This window comes from Zootoca vivipara, chromosome 12, assembly GCF_965207765.1.
Source record: "Zootoca vivipara chromosome 12, rZooViv2.hap1.1, whole genome shotgun sequence".
Lineage (NCBI taxonomy): Eukaryota > Metazoa > Chordata > Lepidosauria > Squamata > Lacertidae > Zootoca > Zootoca vivipara.
This window is the reverse complement of record NC_142595.1, coordinates 8,649,456-8,672,852: the sequence shown is the minus strand read 5'-3', so window position 1 is coordinate 8,672,852 and position 23,397 is coordinate 8,649,456. Positions and strand designations below refer to the sequence as shown.

Genomic DNA, 23,397 nt, shown 5'->3' with positions numbered 1-23,397 from the left:
AAATATAATGTTTAAGGGAAGAGTTAAGCAAAGTTCTGTTTTGGTTTTTCAGACACTCTTCAGTCCCAACAGCTGTTCCCATTCCATTTGATTCACATAAAGTAGGCAGTTAATTAAGAGAGAAATTGGCTGGTTATTAAATATTTGTGATGGGGGTGCTTTGGCTGGGGAGCGGGAGGGACACACATATTTAGGGACTTTTCCTGCTGGCCCTCAGAGGGCTTGTCAAGCAAGATGAAGACAAAGCAACATTACAAACTGGGATTTGTGTAAACTCAACTATAAAAACAGCGCAGAATTTGAGTAGCCTTCTGTAAAGTTAAGGGCGAAGGAAGGCTCTCCGGCACCCGGGGTGGGGTGTCGAGGGGCGGGGCGAATTGCCCACAGGGGAGGGGCAAACTGCCCACATGGCGCATGCACGGCGGCGCTATGTAGGGCGCACACTTGAGTGTGGTATGGGCAGCGGGATCCTCCGCTCGCGGCGGCAGCGGCACGGTCCTCCGCTCGTGGCAACAGGATCCTTCGCTTGCAGCGGTGGCAGCTTCTTGTCGGCGGGGTCCCTTCTTGTCACCCATCAGAGATGGCACCCAGGGCAGACTGCCCCCCCTGCCCCCTTCCTCCGCCACTGTGTAAAGTGTGTTTACTGGGAAATCTCCTTGGCACTGGCAGTCAAATTGCTTCCCAAAGGTTTTGATGCTGCAGCTTCCCTTAGATATCGTCTGATTTTCCCATTCCAAAAGGGTCCTCTTTGGGCTCCAGGGAGGGTCTCCTCATGAGCTGGGCTTTGCTGAGGCTGTTCAGTCTCCCAGCTAACAGCTGACACCAGCGCCAGCCGAGTAGACCCTCCCTGAAGCCTGTCTTCCTCGTGGTCCAACACTGATATAATTCCACTTATCCACCCATAATACTGCAAACAAACGAAATGGATTTCAACAGGGACAAATGTAAAGTTTTACAGGAAGAACCAGCTGCAAAAATATAGCACATGTGCAAAGGATATAGGGGTCTTAGTAGACCACAAGCTTAACATGAGTCAACAGTGTTATTTGTTGTTGTTGTTGCTGCTGCTGCTGTTGTTGGCATCTGTCCATCTCAAGAGACAATGGAAGAGTGCACCATCGGGGGGGGGGACTGTGGAGGCGTAAGCGTGGGCAGTGTGTATGGAAGTCCTGGGCTGCCCAGACAACAAGACCTCCTCCCCTCTTGGCCTCACTGATGTAGCAAAAATAGCTAATGCTATTCTAGGCTGCATCAACAGACGTCTAGTGTCCAGATCAAGGGGAGTGTGGGCATAGCCGGAGGGGGGAGCAAAGAGGGGCAGCTGAATCAGTAAAAATCAATGAAAATACATAGCAAACTAAGGTTCTGCCCTCCCTAACAAAAGACATGTCCCCCCCCCAACAAAAATCATGGCTATGCCCATGAAGGGAAGTAATAGTACTACTCTATTCTGCCTTAGTCAGACCACACCTGGAATACTCTGCCCGATTCTAGGTGTCACAATTTAAGAAGGATATTGACAAGCTGGAACGTGTGTAGAGGCGGGCAACCAAGATGATCAAGGGTCCGGAAACCAAGCCTTATGAAGATCGCTTGAAGGAGATGGGTATGTTTAGCGTTAGCCTGGAAAAGAGGAGACTTGAGAGGAGATATGATAGCCATCTTCAAATATCTCAAGGGCTGTCGCACAGAGAATGTTTTCTCCTGCTCTCAAGCCCATGTTACTAGAAAGCAGATTCTGACTAAACATCAGGAAGTGTTTTCTGATGGTAAGAGCTGTTCGGCAGTGGAACAGTCTCCCTCAGGAGGTAATGGACTCTCCTTCCTTGGAGGTTTTTAAGCAGAAGTTGGGTGGCCATCTGTCATGGATGCTTTAGCTGAGATTCCTGTATTGCCAGGGGTTCGTCTAGATGAGCCCCCGAATCCCATGCAATACTACTGTACAGGGATGTCCAACATGTCAATTGCGATCTACAGGTCGATCCCTGCAAGGTTTTTGTAGATCGCGGTCGATCGCTGGTCCCCTTCCAGCCCCGCCCACTCTCCCTGTGCCGGCCTCTAGAATGGGTCATTCCCCGCTCCCTAAAAAAGGTCAACAACTTTGGCCTGAACCCCTAAAAAAACCAGAAAGCATGTGTCATCAACACAGCCTCTGTGAAAGAATTGCATAAAACTGCTTTATACGCCATCCTTTGGAAAGCCGCACACTTTTAAAAACACATTTCAACAAAGCCATTGCAGCAACTGGTGTGTTTCCCGTTCTCATGAGTGGAAGTCCTAATCCTGAAGCAAGGAACTGCCACTGAAAGAGTTAAGAAGTCGACTAATTTTGAAGCTGTGTTGTTATTCTCTTCTGTAGGAATGTAGATGACTTTGCAGCTAGAGGAGTTGCGTCAGGTGGGATGAAGTTCTATGCTAGACTTTCAGGAGACAATTAAGCAGTTTTGCTATTGATATGCAAGCCAGAAGAGTTTGTCCTGTGCTTTGCTTTTTCTTAAGAAGGCTGCCTCTGAGTGCCGAGAGGAAAGAAAATCAGTCAAAATTGCTTCTTAAGCAACTGTGTGCAGCAGAGAAGGTTGAAGTCGTGCTGGACATCTCCCAAACAACAGCAGTAGATTGATCAAATTTGGGATGCAGTGATTATACTGTATACAAAGTTACTCAGCAAGTGCAGAAAGGAAGGCCTTCCATTGTTTTATTTTAAAAAGCTGTTAAAGGTGCCGTGATTTCCCTTTTTCTTGTATATAGAAGTCTTCCAAGTTTCTGACCACATTCCAAGCAAATATAGATGCTCATTTCCCCTTATGATTCAGCTAAATAATTTGCACACCCAAACTTGGTCAACAGTTACTTTGCTCCTCAGTTTCCCATTCCCTTTCATTTTTTCTTCAAAATATCGACCTTGCTATATTTTATTCTTCCTTTTTGTTGCCTGTATTTTTAATTTGATTGCAAGTATAAAAAAATGAAACACAAAAACTGGTTGCTGCACTTAGCAGAAATTAGATATACAGTCATACCTCGGTTTAAATACACTTCGGTTTGAGTACTTTCAGTTTAAGTACTCCGCGGACCCGTCTGGAACGGATTAATCCACTTTCCATTACTTTCAATGGGAAAGTTCGCTTCAGGTTAAGTACGCTTCAGGTTAAGTACGGACTTCCAGAACCAATTACACTCATACTTCGGGTTAAGTACGCTTCAGGTTAAGTACTCCGCGGACCCGTCTGGAACGGATTAATCCACTTTCTATTACTTTCAATGGGAAAGTTCGCTTCAGGTTAAGTACAGACTTCCGGAACCAATTGTATATTTAAACTGAGGTACCACTGTACCATGGGATGCGGGTGGCACTGTGGGTTAAACCACAGAGCCTAGGGCTTGCTGATCAGAAGGTTGGCGGTTCAAACCCCCGCGACGGGGTGAGCTCTTGTTGCTTGGTCCCAGCTCCTGCCAACCTAGCAGTTCAAAAGCACGTCAAAGTGCAAGTAGATAAATAGCTACCGCTACAGCGGGAAGGTAAACGGCGTTTCAGTGTGCTGCTCTGGTTCGCCAGAAGTGGCTTTGTCATGCTGGCCACATGACCTGGAAGCTGTACACCGGCTCCCTCGGCCAATAATGCGAGATGAGCGCCGCAACCCCAGAGTCGGTCATGACTGGACCAAATGGTCAGGGGTCCCTTTACCTTTACCTTTACCACTGTACCTAACAAGGCTCAAATGATGGCAGTAGGGCCTTTGGTTTAAACCTGTGTCTGTGGCTTTCTCCCCCAAAGCTTAATTTCCGTTGTCATCCTGCCCTGCGCTAAGCTGGGTTCCAATATCTGAAAGCATACTACCCGGGAGAAAACATCTGGGGTTGGCTGGGGGGGTTGATAAGTAGTGGATGTGGGTAGGGGGGGGAATTTTGCCAAAAAAACCCACAGATTCTGCACTATGTGGTGTGATGGTTAGAATGGTGGACTAGGATCGGGGAGTCTAGCGTTGAACTCGCTGCTCGGCCACAAATCTCACTAGGTGTCCTTGGGCCAATCGCAGTCTCTCAGCCTAATCTACCTCACGGGGTTGTTGGCAGGTTAAAAAGTGGGGAGGAAGAGAACCAGGTATGCCACCTTGAGCTCCTTGGAGGAAAGATGGGATACAAATGTGATACAAAATTTAAAAATTCCTTCAGTAGCACCTTAAAGACCAACTAAGTTTTTATTTTGGTATGAGCTTTCGTGTGCATGCGCACTTCGTCAGATACACTGAAGAAGTAGTGTATCTGAAGAGGTGTGCATGCACACGAAAGCTCATACCAAAATAAAAACTTAGTTGGTCTTTAAGGTGCTACTGAAGGAATTTTTTTTATTTTGCTTCGACTCAGACCAACATGGCTACCTACCTGTAATTAGAAATGTGATACAATTATTTAAAAAGCAAAATTTGCCTCAAACAGGCCGCCTTCTGTCATCAGAGTGTTTGTATAAGTGTTCTGGTTTCATTTTCACTAAAAACCCATTTCACGCACTAAGCCTTTTAGGTATTTACCTAAGATGTTTGGGAATTATACACCCCCAAAATGTGATTTGGGAACACAGATACGGATTATCTGGGGAAAGTAATCAGAGAGATAGGCACCAGGTAGAATTGGCCCTTTGTTGTTACTGTTCAGTTTTTAGAGTCTTTCTGTATTTTGCTACTGAGCTTTACCAAAGGGACATTGGAACACCGGCACTTACAAGCCCATTCAAGCCTAGCTTAGCTTCTACCTGAGGATAGAAAAGGAGCCTCCCACCTTGTCTAAGGAATCCCCTCCAAGAAACTCCCTCACCAATCCCTGAGTGACTCCCAAGAATACACACCTTCTATGAAGTCAGAGGGGGAATACGCCCGGCGGTTTGTGTTGCTCTTTCTTTCTGGACTGTTCAAAGTCTCCAAGCCATGCTCAATAGCCTCCGCCAACTCATCTCGCTTGTCCTTCCGCACCGGCTTCTCCTCGGGGTGACGCGTCAGACCCATCTCCAGCTGGTACACTCTGTGAAGGGTGAAGCTCTCAAAGGGCACCGCGGCATACTCGTTGGGCAGCTTCATCCCCGTGTGCACCTCGGCTTTGTCAACCTGGGAATGCAGGAACTGCAAGAGGGCTTTCTGGGGCTTCTCGGGGTCCCGCTGGTCTATCCCCACTCCCAACGAGTCCGTGCTGTGGCCTTGCATGTTCTTCAGCTGCTCGCTCCTCTCCTGGAGCTCATCCTTCAGCTCTGCAATCTGCCTCTTCAGGCTGCTGATGTAGTCCCAGTGGTGCTCTTCCCTTTCCTGCAAGATGGCCTGGTACTCCTCTTTTCCCGTGGGGCTGTTGACTCTGGGGAAGGCAAGCTGCTGGTTGTCCCCTCGCGGGGTGCAGGCCAGCATGTAGAGCACGGACACCGCACAACAGAGGACCACCAGCAGAACGGCCACCCGAGGGAGCCATGCCACGATCCCTCGGCGAACCATGTTCTGCTAAGCATCTGGCGGCAGCGCCCACATATCCCTCCTGTGCCGGGTCTAAGGTCTGCAGCAGCTTTTCCCAGGACCCAGTTTGCAAGCTGCGTGCATGGGCACACCTGGATTCGTTGACGAATGCTCTCTTAGCGGCACGCAGGTAATGTGGAGGGAACAGGGCAGCATTGCACGCATCAAAAGGCAAGCGTAAAAAGGCAACAGTGTGAGGCAACTCAATGGCATCAGCCGATGCCGTTTCAGTCTTGTTGGCTGGCAGCAATGGAGAGCGATCTGAAAGGCAAATTAGATGAATACACTGTGTGAGGAAATTCATCTTCAAAAGAGGCCGTTTTACTCATGTCTGACTCATTGCAAGATATGATCTGTGGAAATGAAACCTGATCAACAGTTTCCTAGTGCCCGGTGTTTAATAGCTTCCTTCAGAGGTGCATTATTTTATTTTTTAAATGTAGGTTGATTGTCTGGGCTCTCGGTACGTACTTAATGAGCCAATGTAGCCTGGGTTTTGCACTGGGGCCTTCCAAGGATGGTATTCTTTGGTTCATGTTATGTGATCCAAAATAAAGGTCGGGTGGAGACTGTCTCAAAAGGGGCCCACTGGAAGTTCTTCTGAGACCACCAAAAGGTTCTCAGGGCAAAGACTCCTGGATCTGTAGTAGTGTCATTGATGGCTGATTTAATGGACAACTGCCAATGATTTTTAATTAATGGTTTTTTGAAATGGAGCAAAGAAGCATTTTGAGATGGCAAAAAAGGCATCCCCTCGTTTCTTTTCTGAACAAGAGCCCCACCACCCCACCCCGGGGCACGCCTAGTCTTCAGTTACATAAGTAGTTTCTGATTATTCAATTTCTTGCTGTTACTGCAGTGGTAATGTAGGACCTAAGTAAAGGTAAAGGTAAAGGGACCCCTGACCATTAGGTCCAGTCGTGACCGACTCCGGGGTTGCGCGCTCATCTCGCATTATTGGCCGAGGGAGCCGGCGTATAGCTTCCAGGTCATGTGGCCAGCATGACAAAGCCGCTTCTGGCAAACCAGAGCAGCACATGGAAACGCCGTTTACCTTCCCGCTGTAGCGGTTCCTATTTATCTACTTGCATTTTGACATGCTTTCGAACTGCTAGGTTGGCAGGAGCTGGGACCAAGCAATGGGAGCTCACCCCGTCACAGGGATTCGAACCGCCGACCTTCTGATCAGCAAGCCCTAGGCTCAGTGGTTTAACCACAGCGCCACCTGCTGCAGTGTTAGAGAACGTCAATTTTAAAACTCTGCCTCTTGGCTGATAAAGCTGGCCCACCCAAATCCTCTCCATCCACGGCGATTCTGTGAATTGACTCATTGAACTTGGTACTCCAGTTGATTCATTGTCAATAGCACCCATCTGGAATTGTGTTATTTAGTGTGGACGTTTGAATTGTGTGACTGGCCTTTGCTTGGAGAGGAAGTCTGAGCTGGCCGCAATGTACTTCTCAGATCTCTGTCCATGTCAGCTGCTGCCCATTGAGAGCGGAAGGCAGAGAGGCATGCAAGCAGAGCCAACGACAGACAGAGCTTCTAGTTTTGCCCTCGTCCTATTGCTGCTGAGTTCTACGTGGGAAACGCTGAGGTGAAGATATACATTTATATGTTGCGCTTCCTCCTCCCAAAGGAGCCCAGGGCAGCAGGCGCAAGAGTGACAAAACAATTAAAAGCAATTCCAGTACAGGTACAGGACCGAGGAAGGTCCTTGCTTGTCGAAAGAGGATGGTCTTCAACAAGCACTGAAAACACTACAGTAACAGCACTTGCCTAGTATTCCAGGGGAGGGAATTCCAAAGGGCAGGTGCCGCAATGCATAAAGGGTCCGATTCCTATACTGTGTGCGCGGCCCATAGGTTTGCCTTTATTAAGGCAAGATTTAATGTCTTTCCTTGCAATGTTGTGAATAATAGGTTCTCGGAAGGTCAGAGTTCAGTTCTGTGTGCATGTGACAACAGATCCATAGAATCCCTCCATCATATATTATTCTGTTGCCCCTTGCACATGGTCCCTCGGACCAGATTTTTATCCCCCTTAATATCTGAAACTTTGGATAAGACTTCGGAATCCCAGTTAACATATCTGTTACAGGATAATGAGCCAAGTAGATCACTCCTTGTAGCTAGATACCTGATTGCAGTTCTATCCTACAAGAGGAAAAATGGGTTACTTTATGATTATTGATTTTTTGCCCTAATGTTTGATTTATAGTGGTGACCAGATGATCTAAGTGATATTTTTTACCTTGTAATTGTAATTTTATAATATTTATAGGGATAGGATTTTATGAATGGAATTGATTTTGTTTACTTTTGCTTTGTTTTGTTCTGTTGTACGATGTACATTGTTTTGTGTTGATATCTTGATATGGGCCTATGGCCGTAATAAAGTACTGAACTATACTGTGTGCAAGAGGCTTTCTGATAAGTTGGCATCTCTAGGAGGCCCTTGTCAGATCAGATGCATATATCAAAGGTGAGGCGATCTTTTAGACCAGGGATCAGCAAACTTTTTCAGCAGGGGGCCGGTCCACTGTTCCTCAGACCTTGTGAGGGGCCGGGCTATATTGGGGGTGGTGGTGGTGGGAATGAACGAATTCCTATGCCCCACAAATAACCCAGAGATGCATTTTAAATAAAAGCACACATTCTACTCATGTAAAAACACACTGATTCCTGGACCGTCCATGGGCCGGATTTGGCCCCCGGGCCTTAGTTTGCCTACCCATGTTTTAGACCAGGCATGTCCAACAGGTAGAGCATGATCTACCAGTAGATCACTGGGTGTCTGTGGTAGATCACTGGTAGATTAGTGGCTCCCCCCCAAAGAAGCTAAAAAACTTTGGCTCCCCTAAAAAAAGCTCAACGTCTTTGCCCTGCACCCCTTAAAAAATAGGGCTTTCCTCCCCCAAAAAAGCTCAACAACTTTGAGCGGAACCACCAAAAACAAGGGTTTCCTTCCAAAAAAAAAAAAGCTCAGCATCACTTTCCTCCTCCCTAAAGAAGCTCAACAACTTTGACCTGGACCCCAAAAAGGGGGTAGATCACTGCCAGTTTTTAACTCTGTGAGTAGATCGCAATCTCTTGGAAGCTGGCCACCCCTGTTTTAGACTAAAGAATGAGAAGCTGACAGGCAATGGCTAGTCTGGTTGTGGGGTGGGGCTGGGGGCTGGCTGGCAGCAGGCTGAGGTTGGTGGGGCAGTGATTCCTTTGCCCCAACAGATCTGCCTCCGGTGACCACAGTGATATAAGGAAAGCTCAGCCTTGACGTGTTAAGAAAGGGAAAGGCAATGTGGTGTACAAGTGTCCCCCCCCGCCCCCATGCCCTGTTCAAGCTTAGCACCTATTTTTTTGAATGTTTTACCCAAGTCAAATTAGTTTTCCACAATCATGATGCTTGAAAGATTTTTTAATTCCAATGTTCATTTCACAAGGTGGCAAATGATTTACATTGATATCATGGACATGGTCCTTACCTTGTAAATGTCTTATTCTTCATCCTTGGGGGTGCAGGGGGTGAGCATGGCTCAGCAACCTCTGAAAGGCCCAACTTCCTTGGCACATCCAGTTAAAAAATCAGATGGCGCCCTAAAAGACCATATCACAAATTACATACCCAGCTTATTACTGTACACAGTACTCTGCATCTTCTCACAAGGAGGTCCATTCTATGTGTTGTAGGAATCAGCCCACCCTCTGGAATTCATTCCCATTACATATCAGATAAGTGCCGTCTCTATTCTCTCTATTGGTGCCTATTGAAGACCTCATTTTTTCAGCAAGCCTTTCAAGTGGAGATTCTTATCTCAGCCTGTATCTCTTTGGATTCGCAGTTGTTTTATTGTTGATCCGCTTTGGGATGTTTCTGCTGATGGAAACTGCTGATTATATTGATAATAAAACAACAACAACAATTTTATTATTCATGCCCCGCCCACCTGGCTGGGTTTCCCCAGCCACTCTGGGTGGCTTACAGAATATATAAAACATAATAAAGCATCAAACATTAAAAACTTCCCTAAACAGGGCTGCTTTCAGATGTCTTCTAAAAGTCAGATAGTTGTTTATTTCCTTCTTGACATCTGAAGGTAGGGTGTTCCACAGGGAGGGCACCACTACCGAGAAGGCCATAGTTCAGTTATTGGATGTGTTACTTTTAACCACCAGTGGGCACTGTTCATCTAGCAACCCAGCCAGCACTTGTTTGTAAGCCTCTATGTCGAAGTTAACTTCACCTTAAAGAACTGAGCCATGTTGCTGCTGTCTCCAGACAAGATGTCTGCTATTGCCCTCCCTTCTGTCTCCACTCACCACTCATCCTATAAATAGTTCCTGCATGCATAAAGCCTTTGAACTCCAGAAACTTGTTCCAATCTAGTTCACCCAAGCTGCAATGTCTGCTAACCGTTTCATGGGATGCCATTCATATAGCAGATGATGGGAAGGACCCTCTTCCTGAGCCTAAGGAACCACTGCCAGCCAGCGTAAGCTCGGCAGGCGGCACCGTCATATGGTCATCCCTCCAGGTTTCTTAGCGCTTAGAAATGCACTGTGTGAATGTTCCGGAAAATCTGTTTGTGTCATTCTTGCAGTATTACATCATCTTTACTTCATATTTCTTATGGCTATTTATATGCGTTTGAACATCCATTTTTAAGTCATTTGCTTGGCCCCGAGGACTGCCTACGGTTGGAATGCATTGGGCATTCTTAATTTAAAAAAACAAGCTACTGAGTTTTAGCACCAGGCTGAGGCCTGCCTCTCCCTCCATTCTTCCTGTATCAGTGTCAACAGCTTAACACATCTTTGCAAACCAAGAAAACCCTTAATAAAAAATGGAAAAAAACCAGCTTAACACCTTTCCCCTCTTTTAGGCATTTACCCTCCAGTCTCCCAAGTGCAAAGTGGCTTCTGACAGATATCTATTCATCGAAGGAGGTCCACAAGGAATATGAAATGCAGCTGTGTCCCTACACTTCATTTTCCACAATTACGCCTTTGACAGCAGTGATAGAAGCCGTGAAAGGATTAGTTGTGTGCTAACGGGTATAAACTAAAATTACACCTTAGCAGTTTAGATGAATACTCCTGTTTATTTCTTAAAGCGGCAGCAACATTCAAGGTTTTGGTCAGAGAGCTCTTCAAACAGCAACTGCCAAATGGTTCTCAAGAGCAATACTTTCTTAAATATACAGGCCCTTATTCAGATATCCTTCCCTACTGCACCAGCTCTCCTCCCACCCACCCACCCTGTTTTGGAACTTATTGGGGCGGGGGAGGAATATTCAATGAAAGGTCAGGGGGCATTCAATGGCAGGGGTGTCGCTAGATTATTAAAAGGTCCATGGCATAAATTTGCATGCAATTTCCATATGCTAATTTGTTTTCTTGTAACTCCGGTACACATTTAGGGCTTTGAGCGATTTCAGGTGGGGACACAGCAAAGTAAAAGGACTGCAAATAAATAACCCCTCCCTAATGACTACACAGGCCCCAGTATTCTGTGTATAGCTTTTCTCAGGTGAGTTGCATCTTTTCCCACAATAAACCCTGTTATCTCATGTGTTAGTTATTTTCTAAATTTCCAGAGGGGTAGCCAGAGTTAGTCGGTTGGAGCAAAAACAGCAAAGAGTCTTATGACCCCTAAAAAGCAAAACTTTGATGTTATCATCCAAAGGCATTCTCATTCTCATATAGGACAATCCTGTTTTTCCTGTTTGTTTAGGAGGTGGGAACATAAGTCAAAGGACACTAAAGAGGCAAATAGTTGAAATTCTACCTGCTTTGTAAATCTTTGGTAGTTAGGTAGTACAGTTACTTAAATTTGCATGGATCTGTTTGGTTCTCTTTGGCTAGGAGGGGGTAGCATGGCTGAGGTTGTACCTCGTGGGGGAAGAAATCTAACTCATGGTTTGCTGAACGACAGAGGATGAGATGGTTGGACAGTGTTCTCGAAGCCACCAACATGATAACATTGTGAGGTTGGGGGTAGGAGGGAAGAGGCTGTGGCCATGGCCTTGAAGTACTTGGAGAAAGTGTAGGATCAGAAAGTACTGGAAAAATAACACCTACTATAACATCTGAGCAGAAAGTTCCCAGTACGTCCGTAATTGTGCATTGTGGAAATTTAAACAGTGTTGTTCTATTCCTAGATACCGGTAATTAGGAATCTCAACTGTCACATTATATATTGGAAGCTCTGTTGCACAATGTCTGTCTCCATGTGCATATATAGGACATAAACTTGTGTCCCACTACTATATCCCTCTACTTGAAAGTAATGTACCTGGAAATCAATAGGGCTTACTTCCAGGTAAATAGGTACGGTTTGAATTGTTCATTTTACACTGCCCAGCAACATGCTTTCGATTTAAACTCCAGGAAGCTTTGCTAAACAGCTTAACACTGCATATTATTATTTTGCGTAGAAAGCGTCATCGGTATTCATGAATGGAATGGCAAAAAAGAGATGGGTCTCTGTCCCAAAGACCTTAGAATCATAATGTCAAGGGGGGGGTGACAGGAAAAGGAGAGGAGGGAAAGGAGAGGCCAGAGCAAAAGCGAGTGTTGCTTTTAAAAAAGGTAAAGGTAAAGGGGGCCCTGACCATCAGGTCCAGTCGTGTCCGACTCTGGGGTTGCGGCACTCATCTCGCTCTATAGGCTGAGGGAGCCAGCGTTTGTCCGCAGACAGCTTCCGGGTCATGTGGCCAGCATGACAAAGCTGCTGCTGCTGGCGAACCAGAGCAGCGCATGGAAACGCCGTTTACCTTCCCTATTTATCTACTTGCACTTTGATGTGCTTTCGAACTGCTAGGTGGGCAGGAGCTGGGACCAAGCAATGGGAGTTTAGTCCAAATAACACATGCTAACAGTCAGAGAGAGAAGTGAAAAACTTACAGGAAAGGTTATTCTGTCCGCCTTAATCTTTCCTTGCAGGGTTCTTCAGCAAAAGGAATTTTCAGCAGCCAGCTTTGCACTTTCTTCTAATGTCCAAAGGCAGGGGGAACTGAGTGAAGAGGGACTCTGCCTCCTCCCACTGGCCATTACATCATTCTACTACTCCTTTAGGTAACTTCCAGGACTACCACCACCATCCCACCTCCCCCCCCCCTATTTTTATTACAGTATTTCACATTACGCTTTCTGAATGAAACGACTTTTTCATTGAGGTTGCATGAGCACAGCATGCTAGATTTGCATTCAGCATAATGGATCGAGTTTCCTTTCCCAGACATGAGATCACAACTGAAGACTTTCCCAGTCCCTCTTTAGTATTTTGTGCTGCTAACTTAATTCCACTTCCATTAAGGCGATTGGGCTGTACCTTTATCGAGGCTCCATTGTCTGGCGCAGAAGATAAGACTGTTCCGAGACAGGAAGCATTCGGTGAAGATGAGAATCTGCTACAATGTTTATTACAGATGTTTCAAGTAAACCCACAGCTTCTGGGTTCTGCTTTATTGGGAAAGCAACAAATGAGGAAGCAAAGGTTGATATAATTTCAGTCAATCAGACTTAAAGGGCCCAGTAGGTGCTGTTAATTAACAAGTTTTGAGGCGAGGCTGCATTTTTCTTATTGGAATACAAACTGGAGAGTGCGCAAGCCTGGACAAAATTAGCTTTCATCAAAAGGTATAACAGAGCTTCAGTTGCATCCAGAATAAACCTCTGTGCATTTTCCAGCTGACTTTGTAGAGTACTACTACAGCAGACATTGCTATTGTGGCTAGGGTTGCCAGACTCAATAGAGGACAGGACTTCTGTGCCTTTAATTGCCCTGCTCTCTTTTGAGTCTGGAAACCTTAAAGAGAAACCAGCAGACTCTTTGCTTGGAAATTAAACAAAGGGTCTCCTGGTTTCTCTTTAAGGTTTCCAGACTCAAAAGAGAGCAGGGCAACTCAAGGCACAGAAGTCCTGTCCTCTATTGAGTCTGGCAACCCTAATTGTGGCTAATAAATAACCATTTCTCAAGTGATCATCTTTCCATGGTCTTCCTAATTGCTTTTTCAAAGTATGCCAGTGCACATCTTGAGAACATCTCAAAGCTCACTTGCATCACCGCCATCCCTAAAACCATCTGCTTTGCTTTCAGGCACGATTGTATCTGTCGCTGACCATCCCAGACAAAACTCATCATTTCTGTGAGCCTGGGCCATATCAGATGTGAAACTAGAGGCAATACAAGTTCTCTGTTTCACTGTGGCAAGTTTGTACAAACAATGTACGTACTTACACTGGCCTGTTGGAATGAGAAGCCAGAGGAGTGTTCCTGGACTTCCTTGGTGACATTCCAGATCTTCCGTAATAAGCGTTTTTAATTACTTGAGCTGGCACTTAGCCTGGTGCAAAAGTAATTTCTATGCTGAAGCAAATATACATAATTCAGTGTTAGAAGTATGTTTGTGTCGGCCGTAGATATGATAGCAACCACCTGTGTGGAGCAGTGAGAAGAAACATAAGCAGAGCTCTGCTTGATCAGGTCAAAGCCCACCTAACTGAGCATTTCTCTTCCTGCCACTCTTGAAACGAAACCAGCTCCTCTGAAGCTGCTATTTGCATTTAAAGGGAAGCGACTTGGTTTTGCATGTTTGTAATGATGTTTGGGCACTGATGGGATCCTCAGTCATCCAGAAAAGCCAGTGCTTGTGAGCCCAGGCAGGGCCGGCCCACCCGTGAGGCAAGATGAGGCAACCGCCTCAGGCGGCAGGATCCACTGGGGCAGCAGATCCCGGTGCCAATATTTATTAGCCCTTGTTCCTGATGTAGATCTTCCCTCACCCCTTCTACCCTGGCGCCGAGGGGGCTGCCATTTGGGGGGCTGCCTCAGGTGCCAGAATGTCTGGAGTTGGCCCTGGCCCCAAGGGAGTGCTAGTAAACACACCTTGTATTCCAAATGCATTATTTGTTTGGCACCCATGTGCCCCTTCACTGAGACCCCGGTCCTGCACTTTAATACATGATTGGACATACTGGATTTGAAAGACACAGGTCTGTTGCTGTCATCTGAACCTGTGTTACCGGTCTGGCAGGTTTTGCATGTGGGCTGTTTACATATGCACAACTCAAGGCGTGCATTTGGCAACATTTTCTAATTTAGTGTAGTTAGCCCTGCTGCGAAGCAAACGTTCGTGTTATCCTTCACTTCAGTATGGCCAGGCTTCGTACAACACACATCAATCAGCACACCAGTCTCTTAAAGTAATAATAGAAATTACAAAAACAACAAAACCTAGACTCTTGCAGTATCTTAAAGTCTAAATAAATGTATATGCTGCAGCAGGCTGACATAGCTACTCCCCCTCCCCCCCTCTCCATATATATTCAGGGTTTCCTAAACTTGGGTCGCCAGCTGGTTTTGGACTACAATTCCCATCATCCCTGACCATAGGGATGATGGGAGTTGTAGTCCAACAACAGTGGGTGACAATTTTGGGAAAGCCTGATATATCACTTCCTTTAAGTTTGAATCATGGAATAGGCTCATAGGCAAGAGTCTACTCATGACTTAAATGCCAACAGAGTACTAAATAATATATCCAGAAAGTGTGGCCATGTTAGCCTGTTGCAGCAAAAACAACATGAGTTTTGAGGTACCTTAAAGACAAACAAAATTCATGCTAGAAGAAGCTTTTGTGGACTAGAGAGATCACTAAGTCAGAGGCGCGAAATGCAAGAAAAATTAAATTTAAAACCGCCTACTTGGTTGCCAAAATCTCTCCTGATTAAAAAAAATTCCTGCATTTTTATGTCACTTTCAAACTTCTACACTGCACTTTCTTTTGAGAAATTAAGTCACCATCAAAACATACCATTCTCTTCGTCCTTATAACTACTGCTATGCGCTCCAGGCTTTGGGGATATGGCAGGCTGCCAAGGTGAAAGTAAATATATTTGGTATGGGAGCTTGGCAGCCAAGAGCCCATTTCTAAAATATTCTTTCCCTAGCACAGGGTCTACTACGGTCTTTCTATGCTTCAGAGTTTCCAGGTCTCCGAGATTTGGGTGGTCATATACTCAGGGACTTTGAGCGCAGAAGGTAAAATCTTAGGGTGGAGAGTCAGTGTTTGCTTGAGAGGAGAGTCAGTGTTTCCTATATCCCTGGCTTGTCCATCAGACTCCACTTTATCTCAAGGTATGAATCTCAGGAGTCTTGGCAACCCTGTGGCATACAATATTTTACTATTTCGTAATGTTTCCTGATGTTAACTGGCAAAAACACAGCACATCAGATGCCTCCAGTAATCTGGATGCTGGAAGATTGATGGAAAGATTGTTGTTGTTTAGTCGTTTAGTCGTGTCCGACTCTTCGTGACCCCATGGACCATAGCACGCCAGGCACTCCTGTCTTGCACTGCCTCCCGCAGTTTGGTCAAACTCATATTCGTAGCTGCGAGAACACTGTCCAACCATCTCATCCTCTGTCGTCCCCTTCTCCTTGTGCCCTCAATCTTTCCCCACATCAGGGTCTTTTCCAAGGATTCTTCTCTTCTCATGAGGTGGCCAAAGTATTGGAGTCTCAGCTTCACGATCTGTCCTTCCAGTGAGTACTCAGGGCTGATTTCCTTAAGAATGGATAGGTTTGATCTTCTTGCAGTCCATGGGACTCTCAAGAGTCTCCTCCAGCACCATAATTCAAAAGCATCAATTCTTTGGCGATCAGCCTTCTTTATGGTCCAGCTCTCACTTCCATACATCACTACTGGGAAAACCATAGCTTTAACTATACGGACCTTTGTAGGCAAGGTGATGTCTCTGCTTTTTAAGATGCTGTCTAGGTTTGTCATTGCTTTTCTCCCAAGAAGCAGGCGTCTTTTAATTTCGTGACTGCTGTCACCATCTGCAGTGATCAAGGAGCCCAAGAAAGCAAAATCTCTCACTGCCTCCATTTCTTCCCCTTCTATTTGCCAGGAGGTGATGGGACCAGTGGCCATGATCTTGGTTTTTTTGATGTTGAGCTTCAGACCCTATTTTGCGCTCTCCTCTTTCACCCTCATTAAAAGGTTCTTTAATTCCTCCTCACTTTCTGACATCAAGGTTGTGTCATCTGCATACCTGAGGTTGTTGATATTTCTTGGAAAGATAACCAACATGAATACCTGTCTATGAATAGCTGTCATACATGGCTTCCCCAAAAGAACTCTGGGAACTGTAGTTTCTTAATGGTGCTGAGAGTTTTAGGAGACCCTTTTTACACTCACAGTTCCCAGTCTTCCCTGGAAAGATGGGTTGGTGGTTAAACCACTCTTGAGAATCGTAGGTTTCTGAAGGGAATAGCATAGCTGCCAAGTTATCCCTTTTTTTAAGGGATTTTCCCTTATGCTGAATAGGCTTCCTCGCGAGAAAAGGGAAAACTTGGCAGCTATGGAATAGGGGTCTCTCGGCACATTTAACAAACTACAGTGCTCAGGATTCTTGGGGGGGCGGAGTCACAGCTTTTTAAAGCAGCATATACTGCTTTAAATGTAAAGTGCAAATGGGGCCTTAGGGTCTTCTTCTTCTTTGGCGATCACTCGTAACCAAATAAGATTGTCTTCCATAAACACGGTTTTAACAATGAGTCCATAAGTGACTGTGGAGGCCAATTCTGGATCCACACGTCCTTCCACAGTGGGGACATAGGTTTCCGCGCAGGAGTTGATCACGGTGAGGGTTTGCCAAGCGTGCCTTCCTCTTCACATGTTTCTCCCTTGCGTCCTGAGTTCGAGTGTCTTCAAAGCCCATGGCACCATTGGTGAAGGCTATTCTCCCATTGGAGTGCTCACAGGCCAGTGTTTCCCAATTGTAAGGGCCTTGGGGTATTGGTGGCTGGTCCCACAAACTCACCTACAAGCTTTAGCAAGCCGCAGATTGCCTAAAGCCAGTTGGATCAAGGGTTTTCTCTGGGGTCATGCTCTGCTAAATGTTTGTGGTTGTCCTAGGGAACTGAAGCAATCTTTAAAACACAGGTAATTACGCTGCAAAGACAGCAGCAAGTTGGAGGGGGGATTAGTCCCCCCCCCAATCTGCCTACAACAGACTCTGGAGGTCCTGCTGTATGAAAGAGCTCTCCTCGTGACCTCTTTACCTCTTCTGGGAACAGTTTGTGCAACAAGGTATGAGAAAAACCTGATAAGAGACAAGGAAGATTGCCTCTTTTCTACTTAAATGGAAAAAACCCTGAGTAATAAAAATGGGATTTTCAAACTGGGATATTTGAAAAGTGATAATACTTTATAGGTGCATCTTGTGCTAGTTTAATGATTGCAGCATCATTCCATGGTAAAGGTAAAGGGACCCCTGACCATTAGGTCCAGTCGTGACCGACTCTGGGGTTGCGCGCTCATCTCGCATTATTGGCCGAGGGAGCTGGCGTATAGCTTCCAGGTCATGCGGCCAGCATGACAAAGCCACTTCTGGCAAACCAGAGCAGCACATGGAAACACCATTTACCTTCCCGCTGTAGCGGTCCCTATTTATCTACTTGCACTTTGACGTGCTTTCGAACTGCTAGGTTGGCAGGAGCTGGGACCGAGCAACAGGAGCTCACCCCGTCACAGGGATTCGAACCGCTGACCTTCTGATCAGCAAGCCCTAGGCTCAGTGGTTTAACCCACAGCGCCATTTGGTTTTTTTGGGTTTTTTGTAGATAGTGTCGTTTCTCTTAAAAAAAAAAACTACCGTAGTTAAAATTTAATTAATAATAATACTTATACCCTGCCTATCTGGCCGGGCCTCCCCTGCCACTCTGGGAGGCTCCCTACAGAATATTAAAAACACGATATAACATCAAACATTAAAAACTTCCCTAAACAGGGCTGTCTTCCAAAAGTCGTCTAGTTCTTTATCTCCTTTACACCTGATGGGAGAGCGTTCCACAGGGTGGGCGCTACTACCGAGAAGGCTCTCTGCCGGGTTCCCTGTAACCTCACTTCTCGCAGGGAGGGAACCGCCAGAAGACCCTCGGCGCTGGACCTCAGTGTCCGGGCAGAACGATAGGGGTGGAGACGCTCCTTCAGGTATCTTAATACAGATTTGTTAAATTTAAATGTATCTTTAAGTTGAATCAATTGACTCCTCCAAAACATCTGCATGTGCAGATACATCCATACTACAGTATACAGCAGGTGCCATCCTGCATACACTTTCAGGATCATCTGTTATAGCCTTATTTGTCAGCTCTTTCACTAAATGAGCTCTTTCACAATAATTCTCAAATTATCATATACTATATTCCTTTTGCATCTTATGAAAACAAATGTATCTGACTCATCGAAACAAAAAATAAAATAATTTTTTTCCCTTCCAGTAGCACCTTAGAGACCAACTAAGTTTGTCATAGGTATGAGCTTTTGTGTGCATGCACACTTCTTCAAATACACTGAAACATAAGTCACCAGACCCTTATATATAGTGAGAGGGTGGGGAGGGGTATTACTCAGAAGGGTGGTGGGAATGGGTGATTGGCTGATAGGTGTGGTAAACCTGTTAACGACTGTTAACGACTCCAATTGGTCTTGCAGGAAAAAGCAAGGGGTGAGATGGCATAAGAAAGCTTTATCATGTATAATGAGATAAGAATCCAATGTCCTTATTCAGACCAGGTCTCTCCATGGTTTTACGCTTGGGAATGTGTTGCAATTCAGCAACTTCTCTTTCCAGTCTGTTTCTGAAATTTTTCTGTAATAAGACAGGTACTTTGAGATCTTGTACAGAATGTCCTGGGAGATTGAAGTGTTCTCCTACTGGTTTCTCTGTCTTGTGATTCCTGGTATCAGATTTATGTCCATTTATCCTTTGGCATAGGGTTTGGCCTGTTTGTCCAATATAGAGAGCTGAAGGGCACCGTTGGCATTTGATGGCACACACGATGTTAGAAGATGAGCAATTAAATCGTCCTGAGATGGTATGTTTGATGTTGTTGGGGCCAGTAATGGTGTTGTGCGGGTGTATGTGGCAGCAAAGTTGGCATCTGGGTTTATACATAAGGGTCCAGTGACTTCTATTTCAGTGTATCTGAAGAAGTGTGCATGCACACGAAAGCTCATACCTATGACAAACTTAGTTGGTCTCTAAGGTGCTACTAGAAGGGGGAATTTTTGCTTGTTTGTTTGTTTGTTTCTACTACATCAGACCAACATGGCTACCTACCTGTAACTAGTATCTGACTCATAACATGCTTCTTTGATACATGTTATGAGCAAAATTGTCTACTATACTAGCAGCAGATTGTATGCTGACACTTGCTATTTTGACACCAGGGGGAAGACCTACCTGTTTGCAAGTTAAAAAGCACAGGCCCCGATACCAATCCTTGGTGGTGACTCCACTTCCACATCTATCCATTGGGAGAATTCTGTTTCTTCCTACTGCTTTCTGCTTCTTGTTACTTAGCTAGTTCCTGATCCACAAGAGGAATTCTCCTTACTCCAGGCATCCCCAAACTTCGGCCCTCCAGATGTTTTGGACTACAGTTCCCATCTGCCCTGACCACTGGTCCTGTTAGCTAGGGATCATGGGAGTTGTAGGCCAAAACATCTGGAGGGCCACAGTTTGGGGATGCCTGTCTTACTCCATGAATACTAAGCTTACTCAGGAGTCGTTGATGAAACACTCCTGAGTAAGCTTAGCATGTTAAATGCTATTCTAAAGTCCAAGTACACTATGACAATATGCTTGTTGGTGCTCTCAAAGAATGCTAATACCATAGGTTAGTGAGTCAAGACTGACCATTGAAGAAGCCATGCTGGTTCTGCTTCAGCAAAGCTTGTTCTTCTATACGCTTGGTTATTTTATCATTCACAACACTTTCCACCAGTTTTCCAGGGACAAGTGTTAAACTTGCTAGCCTGTAATTTCCAGGATCCCACTGGATCCCTTTTAAAATATTGGTGTTACATTTGCCACTCATATTATTATTATTATTATTATTATTATTATTATTATTATTATTATTATTATAGCAACCTTTATTGTCTCCTTTGATTTCTTTTGCCAAAGTTTGTGTTCCTCCTCTTTGTTCACCTCTTTTGGACAAGACTTCCATTGTTTCAAATGAAGCCTTTTTGCCTCAAATAGCTTATTTTACGCTGCTTATTAACCACGCTGGCATCCTCTTGGCCCTGGTGGTACCTTTCCTGATCTGCTGTATGCACACCAATTGAGCTTCTAATATCGTGTTTTAAGTAACCCCAAGTATTTTGGAGTGACTTACTTGACCCTCTTGAATTTGTGCTTCAATTCCCTTTTACCAATCCCCTCGTCTTGCACCATGTCCTGGGTGCCACTTAAGTCGAGAGTCATTCTCCCTCTGGTTGGTTCCATGACAAACTGTTCTAGTCACAACTATTTAGGGTATCGAGGAAGAGTAACTCTTTATTGTGACTGGAACACATGTGTATCCAGTCTGTGGGAGGGTAACTGAAGTCACCCATTACTAAAACATTTCCTCTTTGGGATCCTTCCTTGATTTCGTTCTTCATCTCAAGGTCTCTCTGAGCGTTTTGATCAGGGGAGATGATAGGACAGCCCTGGTAGGGTCAGTGGTGAAGCTGCATGCCCTGGCACCGGGGGCAGAGAGCAGGCGGGGACATGGTGTGCGTCCCAGGGGCGTGGCACATTGCCCGTGGGGGTGTGGCGCATGTCCCAGGGGCATGGCACACCGCCCACAGGGGTGTGGCATGCATCCTGGGGGCGTGTCACACCACCCGCGGGGGCTGGTGCCCAGCACGGTGGGGGCTACACGGCGCATCTCCGGGGAGGTGGCAATGGAACTCCCCCAATGGTGCCGGCGGCAGTATGCTCCCCCCCCGTTCCTCCGTCGGTGGGTAGGGTGTGTCATTGGGTCTTAGAAATACATTTTTGGGTATGAGGAATTCTATTCAGCTATTATTATTTTTCTGATTGAACAACATTTAGCTTGATAAGTATAATAAAGAAGCACATAAATTGCTTTTGGAAGAGCAAATAATTTTAATTTCACTACCGGAAAATTCCAGAAAATGCTTAATAATAAATATTGATATATAATATAACTGCAAGTACTGGTACTTGGCAATAATTTTTTTAATGAATCCTATGCAATTTTACACACTTTTCACTTACCAAGCAAAACTAAATTATATTAATTTAACCAAAATATCTTTTGAATTCCCAAATCATGTTATAAATTTTTAGGTAAAGGTAAAGGGACACCAGACTGTTAGGTCCAGTCGCGGACGACTCTGGGGTTGCAGCGCTCATCTCGCTTTACTGGCCAAGGGAGCCAGCGTACAGCTTCTGGGTCATATGTGGCCAGCATGACTAAGCCACTTCAGGCGAACCAGAGCAGCGCCCAAAACAGACTTTGACATGCCTGGACTACCATCTTCAAAAGCCATGAGCAAATTAAACAGGGGTGCCCAGTTTCAGACCTAATGTTAAACGAAATCATGGCTTGGTTTACTTCACAGCAGTGGGGTCGGAGGAGAGGAGCAAAATAGCTGTGATCTTCTCTCCTGGAGCCCTGGGTCATTATATTTGCAAATCTCTATTCTGTAAGTAATAACCAAGGCTGGCCCAAGACATTTTGGCTCCTGAGGTGAACCACAAAATGGCACCTTCCTCCTCGCCAGGGGAGAAGGACTGAGTGAAGATTTACATTGGGAACAAGCAGGGTTTGGGATCTGGTGCCTCTGCGGATCCTGTCACCTGAGGCAGTTGCCTCATCACCCATGAGGTTCACCCTGGTAATAACTATTAAATAAGAAATGCATACGGTCTGCTTTGAAACAAAATAAGCTCATACACTACTGGAAAATCCCCACAAGGTGAAATGCTTGACATTACGCTTGTCCATCTTCTTTGGCATCCTAAATTTGGTAACTCATACACAAAATCCATTTGCCACATGCTGAAGGAGATCTGACTTCTCAACAGATTATTTTTTTAAAAGCAATTTCATATAATTTCATTGTTATAATTGATAAATATCTGGAGTTCTTGATGTAACCATCCTAAACGCACAAACTAGATAAGGACTAAGCCTTATTAAACACTCGAGTTTGCTGCAAGTAAGATGTTGAAATCCATAGTGTTGGGTTTTTTTAAAAAAATGCATTTAATTTTAATTGGCTTGCAGAAATGGCAACTGACAACATTGTAAATGCAGCCCAGTTGTGAACGGGCATGTTCTTTTCAAGATATGCTTTCTAATATGAGAGAACAAGGAACTTACCTCTGTCAGAGATCAGAGAAAGGAGTATTTTCTTCGTCTGCTTTTCCTTTAAAAAGTGCACTGCTGTTTTGATCAATTTAAAAAGCATTTCAGATAAAAGCCTACCGTACCAGGCAAGTACAGGTTACAAGGAAATTACTAGACAGGTATGGAATTCAAAAGTATACATCTTCCAAAATTGACTATCCTAAAATTCTTTGTTACTTACAAAATTGTAAGCAAATGTCCTACATGTACTTTCCATGCTGCTGGGCGTTGCTGTCTTCTGAGAGATGCAAGATGTAACTTTGTTCCAACTTTTCAAAATGAGGATAATTTATTATCTTTCATAAGACACACCGGAGATCACGGAAGACTTCTTTAAAATGCAAAGATTTTTTAAAACCCACACTTAAGGCTCACCGGCTTTTTAATTCCTGAGCATTGCTAACTCGCCACCGAGTTGCAAACGCCGCTTGCCAGGGCAGCACTTGACTGTCAAATGGTCAGGAGTTCAGGCGCAGATCTGCAATGAGAGCCTTGTGTTCATTTCCAGTTTCCTGACAGAAAACAGGAAGGTGAGTGTGTGCTGGGAGGCGGGGAAGAGAGAACCCAGCCTCATGGAATGAACTGGTCAAGAAGATATCCTCACATCAACTCGCATCTGAAGAGAAAAATTCATAAAACCCAAATTGTCCAGGCAGGTTTCAGAGGAAACGGGGGCAG

General features: G+C 45.2%; 1 protein-coding gene across 8 annotated transcripts in view; it reads right to left on the bottom strand.

Annotated features, from left to right (window-relative positions):
- CSGALNACT1 (chondroitin sulfate N-acetylgalactosaminyltransferase 1) overlaps positions 1-23,397 on the bottom strand; it is a 35,703-nt gene extending 12,306 nt beyond the window's left edge. Inside the window, exons 1-5 of one of the 8 annotated variants that reach the window (XM_088656198.1) lie at positions 22,693-23,397; positions 13,735-13,932; positions 12,826-12,953; positions 8,978-9,089; positions 4,844-5,753 (exon numbers count right to left, since the gene is read on the bottom strand). In XM_088656198.1, the coding sequence (XP_088512324.1) occupies positions 4,844-5,474 (631 nt within the window). In that variant the 5' untranslated portion in view covers positions 5,475-5,753; positions 8,978-9,089; positions 12,826-12,953; positions 13,735-13,932; positions 22,693-23,397. Of the gene's footprint in view, positions 1-4,843; positions 5,754-8,977; positions 9,090-12,825; positions 12,957-13,734; positions 13,933-22,692 lie in introns of all 8 variants that reach the window. The other 7 variants (XM_088656197.1, XM_088656196.1, XM_088656194.1 and 4 more) reach the window with 7 other exon arrangements.